Source organism: Anser brachyrhynchus (genome assembly GCF_964034855.1).
Source record: "Anser brachyrhynchus genome assembly, chromosome: 2".
Taxonomy (NCBI): Eukaryota; Metazoa; Chordata; class Aves; order Anseriformes; family Anatidae; genus Anser; species Anser brachyrhynchus.
In genome coordinates this window covers 160,775,359-160,791,844 of record NC_137695.1, presented here as the reverse complement: position 1 = coordinate 160,791,844, position 16,486 = coordinate 160,775,359, and the positions used below count along the sequence as shown (strand labels likewise).

Genomic DNA, 16,486 nt, shown 5'->3' with positions numbered 1-16,486 from the left:
CGTGCTGGAAGGTGTGGTGGCCCTTTTCGACGTGCCCCGATGACCTCTCGAGTTTTGCCTTTGTACTGAGGGAAGTGGGAAAGGCGCTGGGAGAAGAAGGGAAGAGGAGGAGCGTCAGGCTGGCATGCTTGAGAACTTTATTGAGGAAAGCGCATGGAAATGAAGGAGCAGCAAGTGGCACATCCCTGGGGGGTCTTGGATGCACGTAGGGTGACCAACAACGTCATCGTTGTGCGCGGTAAATTTTCTCGGAGCACGGAAATCTTCCAGCCCTGTGATGGGAGCAGCAGGGAGGGAGTTGATCCCTGGTGGCGTTTGGCTTGTGAGCACGTCATAGTAGCAGAGAGAACCAGACATACGAGACAGTGCAAGTCAAGGAAAGAAATGGGAGAATGGTAGAATGTAAGTCGGCCATGTTTCCAAACATCACGGAATAGCCCACTTCCTTGCTTCTCTGGTTCATGCCTTGAGAGAAATAGCCGTGGTTGTGGAGCTGAAGACCCAATGGGTCAGCGATGGCACAAAGGTGTATCCTCAATCCACGAGGAGTCTCGCACCATATGTGTGGTGTCCGTGTGACAGACAACTCTGTTAAATCATCCTGGCCTCACTAGAGGCCCCAGAGGGACACCACTCCTCCCTGGTCTCCACGTGAGCACCGAGCTGTTGACCGCAACTCTTGGTATGTGACCATGCAGGCAATTCATTGTGTGCTGAGTGGCCCATCATGTCTTTCCATTTTAGTGACAAGGATCTATGTAAGAGCGTTGTCCAAACGCTTCTTGAACACCACCAGGCATGGGCCCTGATGGCCACTTGAGCCCTGCTTTTTGTTCTTTTTGTCGGGTGAAGCTGGAAGAGCGTTGGGAGAAGAAAGGAAGAGGAGGCATCTGAGGATGTGGGATGCAGGCAGATTTTATTGAGGAAAACATGAAAAAGAGGGAGCGTCAAGTGGAAGGTGCACATTCGGAGGTGCCTGGAGGGCGACCACCAGCCTATGTCCCTTGCGTAGAGCAGATTTTCCCAGAGCCCCAAGGTCTTGCTACCGTGTGGTGGGAGCAGCCCCAGAAGGTCTCTGGAGGGATTGTGCTAGTGAGCAAGGCATTGCAGCAGAGAGTAGCAGCCGTAGAAGGTGGTGCTATGGACAGGAGAAAGAGGAAGAAAGAAGGAGGTATGTTGGCCATGTGTCCTGACAGCATGGGCTGGCCCCTTCCTTGCTTGCTTGCTTTGTTGTGCCATGGAATGATGAGCTGCGGCTGGCGAGCCCGCATGTCATGAAGAGCGCAGAGGTGCGTCCTCAGTGCGAGAGCTGTGTTGCACGGTGTTGGAGGCTTCTGTCAGGGGTGTTGGCGTGGGTCCTTAGCAGGGGTAGCAGGCTCTTCCGCCGTTGATGCAGCCCAGGCCTCCAAAGCCAAAGCCTCCAAGGCCAAAGCCTCCGAATCCCCCGGAGGAGATGGGCACTCCCTGGGCGCTGAGGTTGCTGCCCACGGCAGCTGATGCGGAGGATCCAACGGCGGTGTTCTGGGGGAAGGAGCTGAGGATGGGTCCTGGCAGGGTGACCAGCACGGCAGGAGGCTGGATGACGACGCGGGAATCCTCGCACTGCCTGACACAGGGCTCGTTGCAGCTGTTAGCCAGCGGGGTGGGTCCGCAGGGGCGGCAGATGTCGTAGCAGGACATGTCTGTGGTGTGGAGGGTCCCTGGAAGAGAGGGTGTTGGGAATGTGGAGGGTGTTGGGGAGGCGGAGGGTGTTGGGGGCATGAGGAGTGGTGCTGGGGGAGGCCAAGAGAGTGGGGAGGCCTGGGGTTGTGGGGAGCATGGCGGTGGGGAGGGAGAAGGGCTGCTGAGGCTAAGGGGGAAAGGGCGTGTGGAGAGCTAGGCCTGGTGGGGCAGGCGAAGGAGGGGAGCGGGGTTCAGGCTCACCTTGTTGGGCGCAGGGGAGAAGGCGTCGGGAGGATTGTGTGAGGGTACGAGTCGCAGGGCCGGCTTTTATGCTGGTCCGTGAGTGCCCGCGGGGCGAGAGAGCCTTTGCGCATGACAGCATTTGGCGTGAGCTGCTCTTACATTCTAAAGCCTGGCAAGTAATGAGGTGGGGTGTGTTGTCCTTCACACTACGTTCTCGTGTGCTTTTCTCCTGTTTAGGATGTGTCTCTGTGGCCTTGGCGGCAGCTTTTAAGTGAGAGCGGCTCTTTGGATGGATTTGCATGGAGAGTGCGTTTGAGGACAGTCGGCAGACGCGGCCAAAGCATGAGAGAGGTGGGTTGTTATGAAGTGAGGTCATGGCGTGTCACTCGTGCGGTGCGGTTTGCGGCTGCATTGTTGTGAGGAGGGGGCCCTATTTGCTGGCGTCGCCATAATGCAGGCTGGTGTGGGCTTCCCAGATATGCTGGGCGCGAGGCGCTGGCACTGGCATCGCACTCGCCCCCTCCCTGCCTTCGTGCCCATTCCCTACGCCTGTGTTTATTCCTCGTCTTTCCCTTTGGGTTTGCTGCATCGGTCGGTGGCTTGGTGGCCTTTGTGCTTGGAAGGTCCTGGGTGGGAGAAGGGAGGCTGCGTGCTTTCTTCTTGCGGCAGCTTGGCGGGTGGTAGTTTGATTAGGCGGAGGAGAGCTGTCTACGACAGCAGGACGTTGTCCTTTCAGGCCCTGTTGAGAGCTTGCAAGCCCTGAGCTGAGGGGGAGTGGTTTGGCAGGGAGAGTTAGGCAGAGCTTTTGGGGTCTTATTCAGCACTGAGCGCCCAAGGGTGAGGCCCTTTCCCTGCCTAGGCTTTGATGGTCAGATGCAGGGTTTGGTCACTGCAGCAGGGAGTTGGAGGCATGCATGGTACTTGGGGCAGCAGTCGTGAGCCCCTCCTGGCTGGGTGGTCCCGGGCATGGCTGACGAGTGGCAAGGCCTGTCCCCGTTGGGCTGAGGTGGTTTTGGCTTGCTGCTGAGGTGAGTAGCGCTTGTTGCTGAGGAAGATGAATCAAGGTAGGAAGGGGGGCTGTGCAACTGGGTGTGCCTTGTTCCGTGAGGCCTGCTGGGTTGCAGCCACAAATGCTGAGGGAGCTGTGTGGTGTCCTTGCGAGGCCACTACTAATTATCTTTGAAAGGTCCTGGTGAGTGGGAGAGGCTCCTGAAGACTGGAAGAGACTCGCCGGCTCCTGTGTTCAAGAAGGTGAAGAAGGAAGGGGTGGGAAACCAGAGGCTGGTTGGCCTGACATCAGTCGCTGGGAAGGTTCTAAAGGAAATCCTCCCGGAAAGCGCTGTCGAGCAGACGAAGAACCAGAATGTGATGGGGAGTAGTCAGCACGGATTTAGAGAGGGAAAGTCACGCGTGAGCCTCCTGAGCGTCTTCTAAATTGAGGTGACCAGCTTGGTGGATGAGGGGAGAGCAGTGGCTGCTGCTCAACTTTAGTAAGGCCTTTAGTAAGGGCTTTCTTTGACACTTGCTCCCGTGACAAGCTCCTAGAGAAGCGGACAAAGTATGGGTTAGATAAAGGGACAGTGCGGTGGGCTGAGAAGTGGCTGATTGCTTGGGTGCAGAGGCTTGTGCTAAGTGGCACAGAGCGGTGTTGGAGGCAAGGCCCTAGCGGTGTAGGCTAGGGCTTGGCAGTGAGGCCACCAATGTTCAATATCGCAGAATCCCAGAATGAGACAACTGAAGGTGTTGGAAGGGACCTCGAAAGATCATCAGGTCCAACCCCCCTGCCAAAGCAGGTTCCTTAGAGCAGGCTGCCCAGGTAGGCATCCAGACGGGCCTTGAATATCTCCAGAGAAGGAGAGCGCACAACCTCCCTGGGCAGCTCCGTCACCCTCACTGTGAAGAAGTTCTTTCTCATGTTGGTGCGGAACTTCCTGTGCTCTATCTTGTGGCCATCATATCCTCATTAGTGAGGTGGGTGATGGGACGGAGTGACCCCGCAGGAATTCTGCAGATGACCCGAGACGGGGAGGAGCGTCTGATGCACGTGATGAACGTGGCACCATTCAGAATGATGTGCAGAGGCTGGAGAACTGGGCAGAGAGGAACATCATGAAGTTGCCGAAGGGGCAAAGCAAATTCCTGCCTCTGGGGAGGACTAACGCCGGGGAGCAGGACATGGTGTTGTCCGACAGAGTGGCAGGCAGCTTTGCCAAGCAGGACCTTGTGTTGCTGTTGGAGAGCAAGCTGACAATGAGTCAGCAATGCAGCCTTGCGGCAAAAGAGGCCACCAGGCTCCAGAAGGGCATGGGGAAGAGCGTTGCCAGCACGATGAGAAAGGCGCTCCGTCATCTCTCTTCATCGCCGGTGAGGCCCCTTGTGGAGTCCTTTGTCCAGTTTGAGGCGTCCCAGTGGAAGATGGAAGCGGACATGCTGGAGCAATTCCAGTGCAGGGCTACCAAGATGCTGAAGGGCCTGGAGCCTCTTCAATATGAGGAGAAGGTGAGAGAGCTGGGCGTTTTCAACCCGCAGAGAAGGCTGCTCAGGCTGAATCTCCTCCTTGTTCTAAATCCCGGATGGGCGGGAATGAAGACAAGGGAACCAGACTATTTTCAGTTACTGCCTGCTGCCAGGACAAAGGTGAGTGGACACCACAGAGAAGAGATGCAATTGTCTTGGAAGAGAAGGAAAGCCTTTTCCCCTGTGAGGGTGGTCAAGCAGTGGACCTCAAGCAGAGGTTTTGGATTTCCATGCTTGGAGATCTGAGAAGCCCAACTGCACATGGTCCTGGACAGCCTGCTGTAGCTGACTCTGCTTGAGCAGGGTGCTTGCAGCACATGGTCTCCAGAGGTTACTTCCAAACTGAAAGGACTCTGTGACTGCATCTGTTGTCAATGCGGGAGAATGCTGCTGGGTGAGAAAGCAGTCGAGTGTGTGCTGCTGACACGGAGAGATTGTTTCAGAGGGCATGTGCAGAAGCGCCTTAGCGTGGCCAAGCCTTTGTTTGGTCAAGTGTAGGTCTTGCGTGACGTGCTGGAAGGTGTGGTGGCCCTTTTCGACGTGCCCCGATGACCTCTCGAGTTTTGCCTTTGTACTGAGGGAAGTGGGAAAGGCGCTGGGAGAAGAAGGGAAGAGGAGGAGCGTCAGGCTGGCATGCTTGAGAACTTTATTGAGGAAAGCGCATGGAAATGAAGGAGCAGCAAGTGGCACATCCCTGGGGGGTCTTGGATGCACGTAGGGTGACCAACAACGTCATCGTTGTGCGCGGTAAATTTTCTCGGAGCACGGAAATCTTCCAGCCCTGTGATGGGAGCAGCAGGGAGGGAGTTGATCCCTGGTGGCGTTTGGCTTGTGAGCACGTCATAGTAGCAGAGAGAACCAGACATACGAGACAGTGCAAGTCAAGGAAAGAAATGGGAGAATGGTAGAATGTAAGTCGGCCATGTTTCCAAACATCACGGAATAGCCCACTTCCTTGCTTCTCTGGTTCATGCCTTGAGAGAAATAGCCGTGGTTGTGGAGCTGAAGACCCAATGGGTCAGCGATGGCACAAAGGTGTATCCTCAATCCACGAGGAGTCTCGCACCATATGTGTGGTGTCCGTGTGACGGACAACTCTGTTAAATCATCCTGGCCTCACTAGAGGCCCCAGAGGGACACCACTCCTCCCTGGTCTCCACGTGAGCACCGAGCTGTTGACCGCAACTCTTGGTATGTGACCATGCAGGCAATTCATTGTGTGCTGAGTGGCCCATCATGTCTTTCCATTTTAGTGGCAAGGATCTATGTAAGAGCGTTGTCCAAACGCTTCTTGAACACCACCAGGCATGGGCCCTGATGGCCACTTGAGCCCTGCTTTTTGTTCTTTTTGTCGGGTGAAGCTGGAAGAGCGTTGGGAGAAGAAAGGAAGAGGAGGCATCTGAGGATGTGGGATGCAGGCGGATTTTATTGAGGAAAACATGAAAAAGAGGGAGCGTCAAGTGGAAGGTGCACATTCGGAGGTGCCTGGAGGGCGACCACCAGCCTATGTCCCTTGCGTAGAGCAGATTTTCCCAGAGCCCCAAGGTCTTGCTACCGTGTGGTGGGAGCAGCCCCAGAAGGTCTCTGGAGAGATTGTGCTAGTGAGCAAGGCATTGCAGCAGAGAGTAGCAGCCGTAGAAGGTGGTGCTATGGACAGGAGAAAGAGGAAGAAAGAAGGAGGTATGTTGGCCATGTGTCCTGACAGCATGGGCTGGCCCCTTCCTTGCTTGCTTGCTTTGTTGTGCCATGGAATGATGAGCCGCGGCTGGCGAGCCCGGGCGCCATGAAGAGCGCAGAGGTGCGTCCTCAGTGCGAGAGCTGTGTTGCACGGTGTTGGAGGCTTCTGTCAGGGGTGTTGGCGTGGGTCCTTAGCAGGGGTAGCAGGCTCTTCCGCCGTTGATGCAGCCCAGGCCTCCAAAGCCAAAGCCTCCAAGGCCAAAGCCTCCGAATCCCCCGGAGGAGATGGGCACTCCCTGGGCGCTGAGGTTGCTGCCCACGGCAGCTGATGCGGAGGATCCAACGGCGGTGTTCTGGGGGAAGGAGCTGAGGATGGGTCCTGGCAGGGTGACCAGCACGGCAGGAGGCTGGATGACGACGCGGGAATCCTCGCACTGCCTGACACAGGGCTCGTTGCAGCTGTTAGCCAGCGGGGTGGGTCCGCAGGGGCGGCAGATGTCGTAGCAGGACATGTCTGTGGTGTGGAGGGTCCCTGGAAGAGAGGGTGTTGGGAATGTGGAGGGTGTTGGGGAGGCGGAGGGTGTTGGGGGCATGAGGAGTGGTGCTGGGGGAGGCCAAGAGAGTGGGGAGGCCTGGGGTTGTGGGGAGCATGGCGGTGGGGAGGGAGAAGGGCTGCTGAGGCTAAGGGGGAAAGGGCGTGTGGAGAGCTAGGCCTGGGGGGCAGGCGAAGGAGGGGAGCGGGGTTCAGGCTCACCTTGTTGGGCGCAGGGGAGAAGGCGTCGGGAGGATTGTGTGAGGGTACGAGTCGCAGGGCCGGCTTTTATGCTGGTCCGTGAGTGCCCGCGGGGCGAGAGAGCCTTTGCACATGACAGCATTTGGCGTGAGCTGCTCTTACATTCTAAAGCCTGGCAAGTAATGAGGTGGGGTGTGTTGTCCTTCACACTACGTTCTCGTGTGCTTTTCTCCTGTTTAGGATGTGTCTCTGTGGCCTTGGCGGCAGCTTTTAAGTGAGAGCGGCTCTTTGGATGGATTTGCATGGAGAGTGCGTTTGAGGACAGTCGGCAGACGCGGCCAAAGCATGAGAGAGGTGGGTTGTTATGAAGTGAGGTCATGGCGTGTCACTCGTGCGGTGTGGTTTGCGGCTGCATTGTTGTGAGGAGGGGGCCCTATTTGCTGGCGTCGCCATAATGCAGGCTGGTGTGGGCTTCCCAGATGTGCTGGGCGCGAGGCGCTGGCACTGGCATCGCACTCGCCCCCTCCCTGCCTTCGTGCCCATTCCCTACGCCTGTGTTTATTCCTCGTCTTTCCCTTTGGGTTTGCTGCATCGGTCGGTGGCTTGGTGGCCTTTGTGCTTGGAAGGTCCTGGGTGGGAGAAGGGAGGCTGCGTGCTTTCTTCTTGCGGCAGCTTGGCGGGTGGTAGTTTGATTAGGCGGAGGAGAGCTGTCTACAACAGCAGGACGTTGTCCTTTCAGGCCCTGTTGAGAGCTTGCAAGCCCTGAGCTGAGGGGGAGTGGTTTGGCAGGGAGAGTTAGGCAGAGCTTTTGGGGTCTTATTCAGCACTGAGCGCCCAAGGGTGAGGCCCTTTCCCTGCCTAGGCTTTGATGTTCAGACGCAGGGTTTGGACCCTGTAGCGGGGAATTGGAGGCATGCATGGTGCTTGGGGCAGCAGCCGTGAGCCCCTCCTGGCTGGGTGGTCCCGGGCATGGCTGACGAGTGGCAAGGCCTGTCCCCGTTGGGCTGAGGTGGTTTTGGCTTGCTGCTGAGGTGAGTAGCGCTTGTTGCTGAGGAAGACGAATCAAGGTAGGAAGGGGGGCTGTGCAACTGGGTGTGCCTTGTTCCGTGAGGCCTGCTGGGTTGCAGCCACAAATGCTGAGGGAGCTGTGTGGTATCCTTGCGAGGCCACTACTAATTATCTTTGAAAGGTCCTGGTGAGTGGGAGAGGCTCCTGAAGACTGGAAGAGACTCGCCGGCTCCTGTGTTCAAGAAGGTGAAGAAGGAAGGGGTGGGAAACCAGAGGCTGGTAGGCCTGACATCAGTCGCTGGGAAGGTTCTAAAGGAAATCCTCCCGGAAAGCGCTGTCGAGCAGACGAAGAACCAGAACGTGATGGGGAGTAGTCAGCAGGGATTTAGAGAGGGAAAGTCACGCGTGAGCCTCCTGAGCGTCTTCTAAATTGAGGTGACCAGCTTGGTGGATGAGGGGAGAGCAGTGGCTGCTGCTCAACTTTAGTAAGGCCTTTAGTAAGGGCTTTCTTTGACACTTGCTCCCGTGACAAGCTCCTAGAGAAGCGGACAAAGTATGGGTTAGATAAAGGGACAGTGAGGTGGGCTGAGAAGTGGCTGATTGCTTGGGTGCAGAGGCTTGTGCTAAGTGGCACAGAGCGGTGTTGGAGGCAAGGCCCTAGCGGTGTAGGCTAGGGCTTGGCAGTGAGGCCACCAATGTTCAATATCGCAGAATCCCAGAATGAGACAACTGAAGGTGTTGGAAGGGACCTCGAAAGATCATCAGGTCCAACCCCCCTGCCAAAGCAGGTTCCTTAGAGCAGGCTGCCCAGGTAGGCATCCAGACGGGCCTTGAATATCTCCAGAGAAGGAGAGCGCACAACCTCCCTGGGCAGCTCCGTCACCCTCACTGTGAAGAAGTTCTTTCTCATGTTGGTGCGGAACTTCCTGTGCTCTATCTTGTGGCCATCATATCCTCATCAGTGAGGTGGGTGATGGGACGGAGTGACCCCGCAGGAATTCTGCAGATGACCCGAGACGGGGAGGAGCGTCTGATGCACGTGATGAACGTGGCACCATTCAGAATGATGTGCAGAGGCTGGAGAACTGGGCAGAGAGGAACATCACGAAGTTGCCGAAGGGGCAAAGCAAATTCCTGCCTCTGGGGAGGACTAACGCCGGGGAGCAGGACATGGTGTTGTCCGACAGAGTGGCAGGCAGCTTTGCCAAGCAGGACCTTGTGTTGCTGTTGGAGAGCAAGCTGACGATGAGTCAGCAATGCAGCCTTGCGGCAAAAGAGGCCACCAGGCTCCAGGAGGGCATGGGGAAGAGCGTTGCCAGCACGATGAGAAAGGCGCTTCGTCATCTCTCTTCATCGCCGGTGAGGCCCCTTGTGGAGTCCTTTGTCCAGTTTGAGGCGTCCCAGTGGAAGATGGAAGCGGACATGCTGGAGCAATTCCAGTGCAGGGCTACCAAGATGCTGAAGGGCCTGGAGCCTCTTCAATATGAGGAGAAGGTGAGAGAGCTGGGCGTTTTCAACCCGCAGAGAAGGCTGCTCAGGCTGAATCTCCTCCTTGTTCTAAATCCCGGATGGGCGGGAATGAAGACAAGGGAACCAGACTATTTTCAGTTACTGCCTGCTGCCAGGACACAGGTGAGTGGACGCCACAGAGAAGAGATGCAATTGTCTTGGAAGAGAAGGAAAGCCTTTTCCCCTGTGAGGGTGGTCAAGCAGTGGACCTCAAGCAGAGGTTTTGGATTTCCATGCTTGGAGATCTGAGAAGCCCAACTGCACATGGTCCTGGACAGCCTGCTGTAGCTGACTCTGCTTGAGCAGGGTGCTTGCAGCACATGGTCTCCAGAGGTTACTTCCAAACTGAAAGGACTCTGTGACTGCATCTGTTGTCAATGCGGGAGAATGCTGCTGGGTGAGAAAGCAGTCGAGTGTGTGCTGCTGACACGGAGAGATTGTTTCAGAGGGCATGTGCAGAAGCGCCTTAGCGTGGCCAAGCCTTTGTTTGGTCAAGTGTAGGTCTCGCGTGACGTGCTGGAAGGTGTGGTGGCCCTTTTCGACGTGCCCCAATGACCTCTTGATCTTTGGCTTTGTACTGAGGGAAGTGGGAAGGGCGCTGGGAAAGAAGGGAAGAGGAGGAGCGTCAGGCTGGCATGCTTGAGAACTTTATTGAGGAAAGCGCATGGAAATGAAGGAGCAGCAAGTGGCACATCCCTGGGGGGTCTTGGATGCACGTAGGGTGACCAACAACGTCATCGTTGTGCACAGTAAATTTTCTCGGAGCACGGAAATCTTCCAGCCCTGTGATGGGAGCAGCAGAGCGGGAGTCGATCCCTGGTGGCGTTTGGCTTGTGAGCACGTCATAGTAGCAGAGAGAACCAGACATACGAGACAGTGCAAGTCAGGGAAAGAAGTGGGAGAATGGTAGAATGTAAGTCGGCCATGTTTCCAAACATCACGGAATAGCCCACTTCCTTGCTTCTCTGGTTCATGCCTTGAGAGAAATAGCCATGGTTGTGGAGCTGAAGACGCAGTGGGTCAGCGATGGCACAAAGGTGCATCCTCAATCCACGAGGAGTCTCGCACCATATGTGTGGTGTCCGTGTGACGGACAACCCTGTTAAATCATACTGGCCTCGCTAGAGGCCCCAGAGGGACACCACTCCTCCCTGGTCTCCACCTGAGCAAAGAGCTGTTGACCGCAACTCTTGGTATGTGACCGTGCAGGCAATTCATTGTGTGCTGAGTGACCCATCATGTCTTTCCATTTTAGTGACAAGGAGCTATGTAAGAGGGTTGTCCAAACGCTTCTTGAACACCACCAGGCATGGGCCCTGATGGCCACTTGAGCCCTGCTTTTTGTTCTTTTTGTCGGGTGAAGTTGGAAGAGCGTTGGGAGAAGAAAGGAAGAGGAGGCATCTGAGGATGTGGGATGCAGGCGGATTTTATTGAGGAAAACATGAAAAAGAGGGAGCGTCAAGTGGAAGGTGCACATTCGGAGGTGCCTGGAGGGCGACCACCAGCCTATGTCCCTTGCGTAGAGCAGATTTTCCCAGAGCCCCAAGGTCTCGCTACCGTGTGGTGGGAGCAGCCCCAGAAGGTCTCTGGAGGGATTGTGCTAGTGAGCAAGGCATTGCAGCAGAGAGTAGCAGCCGTAGAAGGTGGTGCTATGGAAAGGAGAAAGAGGAAGAAAGAAGGAGGTATGTTGGCCATGTGTCCTGACAGCATGGGCTGGCCCCTTCCTTGCTTGCTTGCTTTGTTGTGCCATGGAATGATGAGCCACAGCTGGCGAGCCCGCATGCCATGAAGAGCGCAGAGGTGCGTCCTCAGTGCGAGAGCTGTGTTGCACGGTGTTGGAGGCTTCTGTCAGGGGTGTTGGCGTGGGTCCTTAGCAGGGGTAGCAGGCTCTTCCGCCGTTGATGCAGCCCAGGCCTCCAAAGCCAAAGCCTCCAAGGCCAAAGCCTCCGAATCCCCCGGAGGAGATGGGCACTCCCTGGGCGCTGAGGTTGCTGCCCACGGCAGCTGATGCGGAGGATCCAACGGCGGTGTTCTGGGGGAAGGAGCTGAGGATGGGTCCTGGCAGGGTGACCAGCACGGCAGGAGGCTGGATGACGACGCGGGAATCCTCGCACTGCCTGACACAGGGCTCGTTGCAGCTGTTAGCCAGCGGGGTGGGTCCGCAGGGGCGGCAGATGTCGTAGCAGGACATGTCTGTGGTGCGGAGGGTCCCTGGAAGAGAGGGTGTTGGGAAGGTGGAGGGTGTTGGGAACGCGGAGGGTGTTGGGGGCGTGAGGAGTGGTGCTGGGGGAGGCCAAGAGTGTGGGGAGGCCTGGGGTTGTGGGGAGCATGGCGGTGGGGAGGGAGAAGGGCTGCTGAGGCTAAGGGGGAAAGGGCGTGTGGAGAGATAGGCCTGGTGGGGCGGACGAAGGAAGGGAGCGGGGTTCAGGCTCACCTCGTTGGGCGCAGGGGAGAAGACGTCGGGAGGATTGTGTGAGGGTGCGAGTCGCAGGGCCGGCTTTTATGCTGGTCCGTGAGTGCCCGCGGGGCGAGAGAGCCTTTGCGCATGACAGCATTTGGCGTGAGCTGCTCTTACATGCTAAAGCCTGGCAAGTAATGAGGTGGGGTGTGTTGTCCTTCCCACAACGCTCTCGTGTTCTTTTCTCCTGTTGAGGATGTGTCTCTGCGGCCTTGGCGGCAGCTTTTAAGCGAGAGCGGCTCTTTGGATGGATTTGCATGGAGAGTGCGTTTGAGGACAGTCGGCAGACGCGGCCAAAGCATGAGAGAGGTGGGGTGTCACGAAGTGAGGTCATGGCGTGTCACTCGTGCGGTGCGGTTTGCGGCTTCATTGTTGTGAGGAGGGGGCCCTATTTGCTGGCGTCGCCATAATGCAGGCTGGTGTGGGCTTCCCAGATGTGCTGGGCGCGAGGCGCTGGCACTGGCATTGCACTCGCTCCCTCCCTGCCTTCGTGCCCATTCCCTACGCCTGTGTTTATTCCTCGTCTTTCCCATTGGTTTGCTGCATCGGTCGGTGGCTTGGTGGCGTTTGTGCTTGGAAGGTCCTGGGTGGGAGAAGGGAGGCTGCGTGCTTTCTTCTTGCGGCAGCTTGGCGGGTGGTAGTTTGATTAGGCGGAGGAGAGCTGTCTACGACAGCAGGACGTTGTCCTTTCAGGCCCTGTTGAGAGCTTGCAAGCCCTGAGCTGAGGGGGAGTGGTTTGGCAGGGAGAGTTAGGCAGAGCTTTTGGGGTCTTATTCAGCACTGAGCGCCCAAGGGTGAGGCCCTTTCCCTGCCTAGGCTTTGATGGTCAGATGCAGGGTTTGGTCACTGCAGCAGGGAGTTGGAGGCATGCATGGTACTTGGGGCAGCAGTCGTGAGCCCCTCCTGGCTGGGTGGTCCCGGGCATGGCTGACGAGTGGCAAGGCCTGTCCCCGTTGGGCTGAGGTGGTTTTGGCTTGCTGCTGAGGTGAGTAGCGCTTGTTGCTGAGGAAGATGAATCAAGGTAGGAAGGGGGGCTGTGCAACTGGGTGTGCCTTGTTCCGTGAGGCCTGCTGGGTTGCAGCCACAAATGCTGAGGGAGCTGTGTGGTGTCCTTGCGAGGCCACTACTAATTATCTTTGAAAGGTCCTGGTGAGTGGGAGAGGCTCCTGAAGACTGGAAGAGACTCGCCGGCTCCTGTGTTCAAGAAGGTGAAGAAGGAAGGGGTGGGAAACCAGAGGCTGGTTGGCCTGACATCAGTCGCTGGGAAGGTTCTAAAGGAAATCCTCCCGGAAAGCGCTGTCGAGCAGACGAAGAACCAGAATGTGATGGGGAGTAGTCAGCAGGGATTTAGAGAGGGAAAGTCACGCGTGAGCCTCCTGAGCGTCTTCTAAATTGAGGTGACCAGCTTGGTGGATGAGGGGAGAGCAGTGGCTGCTGCTCAACTTTAGTAAAGCCTTTAGTAAGGGCTTTCTTTGACGCTTGCTCCCGTGACAAGCTCCTAGAGAAGCGGACAAAGTATGGGTTAGATAAAGGGACAGTGAGGTGGGCTGAGAAGTGGCTGATTGCTTGGGTGCAGAGGCTTGTGCTAAGTGGCACAGAGCGGTGTTGGAGGCAAGGCCGTAGCGGTGTAGGCTAGGGCTTGGCAGTGAGGCCACCAATGTTCAATATCGCAGAATCCCAGAATGAGACAACTGAAGGTGTTGGAAGGGACCTCGAAAGATCATCAGGTCCAACCCCCCTGCCAAAGCAGGTTCCTTAGAGCAGGCTGCCCAGGTAGGCATCCAGACGGGCCTTGAATATCTCCAGAGAAGGAGAGCGCACAACCTCCCTGGGCAGCTCCGTCACCCTCACTGTGAAGAAGTTCTTTCTCATGTTGGTGCGGAACTTCCTGTGCTCTATCTTGTGGCCATCATATCCTCATTAGTGAGGTGGGTGATGGGACGGAGTGACCCCGCAGGAATTCTGCAGATGACCCGAGACGGGGAGGAGCGTCTGATGCACGTGATGAACGTGGCACCATTCAGAATGATGTGCAGAGGCTGGAGAACTGGGCAGAGAGGAACATCATGAAGTTGCCGAAGGGGCAAAGCAAATTCCTGCCTCTGGGGAGGACTAACGCCGGGGAGCAGGACATGGTGTTGTCCGACAGAGTGGCAGGCAGCTTTGCCAAGCAGGACCTTGTGTTGCTGTTGGAGAGCAAGCTGACGATGAGTCAGCAATGCAGCCTTGCGGCAAAAGAGGCCACCAGGCTCCAGGAGGGCATGGGGAAGAGCGTTGCCAGCACGATGAGAAAGGCGCTCCGTCATCTCTCTTCATCGCCGGTGAGGCCCCTTGTGGAGTCCTTTGTCCAGTTTGAGGCGTCCCAGTGGAAGATGGAAGCGGACATGCTGGAGCAATTCCAGTGCAGGGCTACCAAGATGCTGAAGGGCCTGGAGCCTCTTCAATATGAGGAGAAGGTGAGAGAGCTGGGCGTTTTCAACCCGCAGAGAAGGCTGCTCAGGCTGAATCTCCTCCTTGTTCTAAATCCCGGATGGGCGGGAATGAAGACAAGGGAACCAGACTATTTTCAGTTACTGCCTGCTGCCAGGACAAAGGTGAGTGGACGCCACAGAGAAGAGATGCAATTGTCTTGGAAGAGAAGGAAAGCCTTTTCCCCTGTGAGGGTGGTCAAGCAGTGGACCTCAAGCAGAGGTTTTGGATTTCCATGCTTGGAGATCTGAGAAGCCCAACTGCACATGGTCCTGGACAGCCTGCTGTAGCTGACTCTGCTTGAGCAGGGTGCTTGCAGCACATGGTCTCCAGAGGTTACTTCCAAACTGAAAGGACTCTGTGACTGCATCTGTTGTCAATGCGGGAGAATGCTGCTGGGTGAGAAAGCAGTCGAGTGTGTGCTGCTGACACGGAGAGATTGTTTCAGAGGGCATGTGCAGAAGCGTCTTAGCGTGGCCAAGCCTTTGTTTGGTCAAGTGTAGGTCTTGCGTGACGTGCTGGAAGGTGTGGTGGCCCTTTTCGACGTGCCCCGATGACCTCTCGAGTTTTGCCTTTGTACTGAGGGAAGTGGGAAAGGCGCTGGGAGAAGAAGGGAAGAGGAGGAGCGTCAGGCTGGCATGCTTGAGAACTTTATTGAGGAAAGCGCATGGAAATGAAGGAGCAGCAAGTGGCACATCCCTGGGGGGTCTTGGATGCACGTAGGGTGACCAACAACGTCATCGTTGTGCGCGGTAAATTTTCTCGGAGCACGGAAATCTTCCAGCCCTGTGATGGGAGCAGCAGGGAGGGAGTTGATCCCTGGTGGCGTTTGGCTTGTGAGCACGTCATAGTAGCAGAGAGAACCAGACATACGAGACAGTGCAAGTCAAGGAAAGAAATGGGAGAATGGTAGAATGTAAGTCGGCCATGTTTCCAAACATCACGGAATAGCCCACTTCCTTGCTTCTCTGGTTCATGCCTTGAGAGAAATAGCCGTGGTTGTGGAGCTGAAGACCCAATGGGTCAGCGATGGCACAAAGGTGTATCCTCAATCCACGAGGAGTCTCGCACCATATGTGTGGTGTCCGTGTGACGGACAACTCTGTTAAATCATCCTGGCCTCACTAGAGGCCCCAGAGGGACACCACTCCTCCCTGGTCTCCACGTGAGCACCGAGCTGTTGACCGCAACTCTTGGTATGTGACCATGCAGGCAATTCATTGTGTGCTGAGTGGCCCATCATGTCTTTCCATTTTAGTGACAAGGATCTATGTAAGAGCGTTGTCCAAACGCTTCTTGAACACCACCAGGCATGGGCCCTGATGGCCACTTGAGCCCTGCTTTTTGTTCTTTTTGTCGGGTGAAGCTGGAAGAGCGTTGGGAGAAGAAAGGAAGAGGAGGCATCTGAGGATGTGGGATGCAGGCAGATTTTATTGAGGAAAACATGAAAAAGAGGGAGCGTCAAGTGGAAGGTGCACATTCGGAGGTGCCTGGAGGGCGACCACCAGCCTATGTCCCTTGCGTAGAGCAGATTTTCCCAGAGCCCCAAGGTCTTGCTACCGTGTGGTGGGAGCAGCCCCAGAAGGTCTCTGGAGGGATTGTGCTAGTGAGCAAGGCATTGCAGCAGAGAGTAGCAGCCGTAGAAGGTGGTGCTATGGACAGGAGAAAGAGGAAGAAAGAAGGAGGTATGTTGGCCATGTGTCCTGACAGCATGGGCTGGCCCCTTCCTTGCTTGCTTGCTTTGTTGTGCCATGGAATGATGAGCTGCGGCTGGCGAGCCCGCATGTCATGAAGAGCGCAGAGGTGCGTCCTCAGTGCGAGAGCTGTGTTGCACGGTGTTGGAGGCTTCTGTCAGGGGTGTTGGCGTGGGTCCTTAGCAGGGGTAGCAGGCTCTTCCGCCGTTGATGCAGCCCAGGCCTCCAAAGCCAAAGCCTCCAAGGCCAAAGCCTCCGAATCCCCCGGAGGAGATGGGCACTCCCTGGGCGCTGAGGTTGCTGCCCACGGCAGCTGATGCGGAGGATCCAACGGCGGTGTTCTGGGGGAAGGAGCTGAGGATGGGTCCTGGCAGGGTGACCAGCACGGCAGGAGGCTGGATGACGACGCGGGAATCCTCGCACTGCCTGACACAGGGCTCGTTGCAGCTGTTAGCCAGCGGGGTGGGTCCGCAGGGGCGGCAGATGTCGTAGCAGGACATGTCTGTGGTGTGGAGG

The 16,486-nt window shown here is 56.6% G+C and overlaps 4 protein-coding genes across 4 annotated transcripts; all 4 read right to left on the bottom strand.

Annotated features, from left to right (window-relative positions):
• Positions 1-1,322: 1,322 nt before the first annotated feature.
• Positions 1,323-2,017, bottom strand: LOC308188735 (feather keratin 1-like). Its single transcript, XM_080578110.1, has one exon. It carries the CDS (start codon positions 1,759-1,761, stop codon positions 1,360-1,362), a length of 402 nt encoding a protein of 133 aa, XP_080434236.1. The 5' UTR covers positions 1,762-2,017; the 3' UTR covers positions 1,323-1,359.
• A 4,235-nt stretch (positions 2,018-6,252) lies between these two features.
• LOC308188736 (feather keratin 1-like) lies at positions 6,253-6,804 on the bottom strand. Its single transcript, XM_080578111.1, has one exon. It carries the CDS (start codon positions 6,690-6,692, stop codon positions 6,291-6,293), a length of 402 nt encoding a protein of 133 aa, XP_080434237.1. The 5' UTR covers positions 6,693-6,804; the 3' UTR covers positions 6,253-6,290.
• Positions 6,805-10,710: 3,906 nt separating this feature from the next.
• On the bottom strand, positions 10,711-13,336 carry LOC308188744 (feather keratin 1-like). Its single transcript, XM_080578119.1, has one exon. The coding sequence runs from the start codon at positions 11,538-11,540 to the stop codon at positions 11,220-11,222; it is 321 nt and encodes a 106-aa protein (XP_080434245.1). The 5' UTR covers positions 11,541-13,336; the 3' UTR covers positions 10,711-11,219.
• A 2,783-nt stretch (positions 13,337-16,119) lies between these two features.
• On the bottom strand, positions 16,120-16,486 carry LOC308188748 (feather keratin 1-like). The gene has a single exon (XM_080578123.1). The coding sequence runs from the start codon at positions 16,468-16,470 to the stop codon at positions 16,150-16,152; it is 321 nt and encodes a 106-aa protein (XP_080434249.1). The 5' UTR covers positions 16,471-16,486; the 3' UTR covers positions 16,120-16,149.

Coding starts and splice junctions, on each gene's coding strand:
- LOC308188748 (XM_080578123.1), bottom strand. CDS start 16,470: ATGTCCTGCTACGACATCTGCCGCCCCTGCGGACCCACCCCGCTGGCT.
- LOC308188744 (XM_080578119.1), bottom strand. CDS start 11,540: ATGTCCTGCTACGACATCTGCCGCCCCTGCGGACCCACCCCGCTGGCT.
- LOC308188735 (XM_080578110.1), bottom strand. CDS start 1,761: ATGCCCCCAACACCCTCCGCCTCCCCAACACCCTCCACATTCCCAACA.
- LOC308188736 (XM_080578111.1), bottom strand. CDS start 6,692: ATGCCCCCAACACCCTCCGCCTCCCCAACACCCTCCACATTCCCAACA.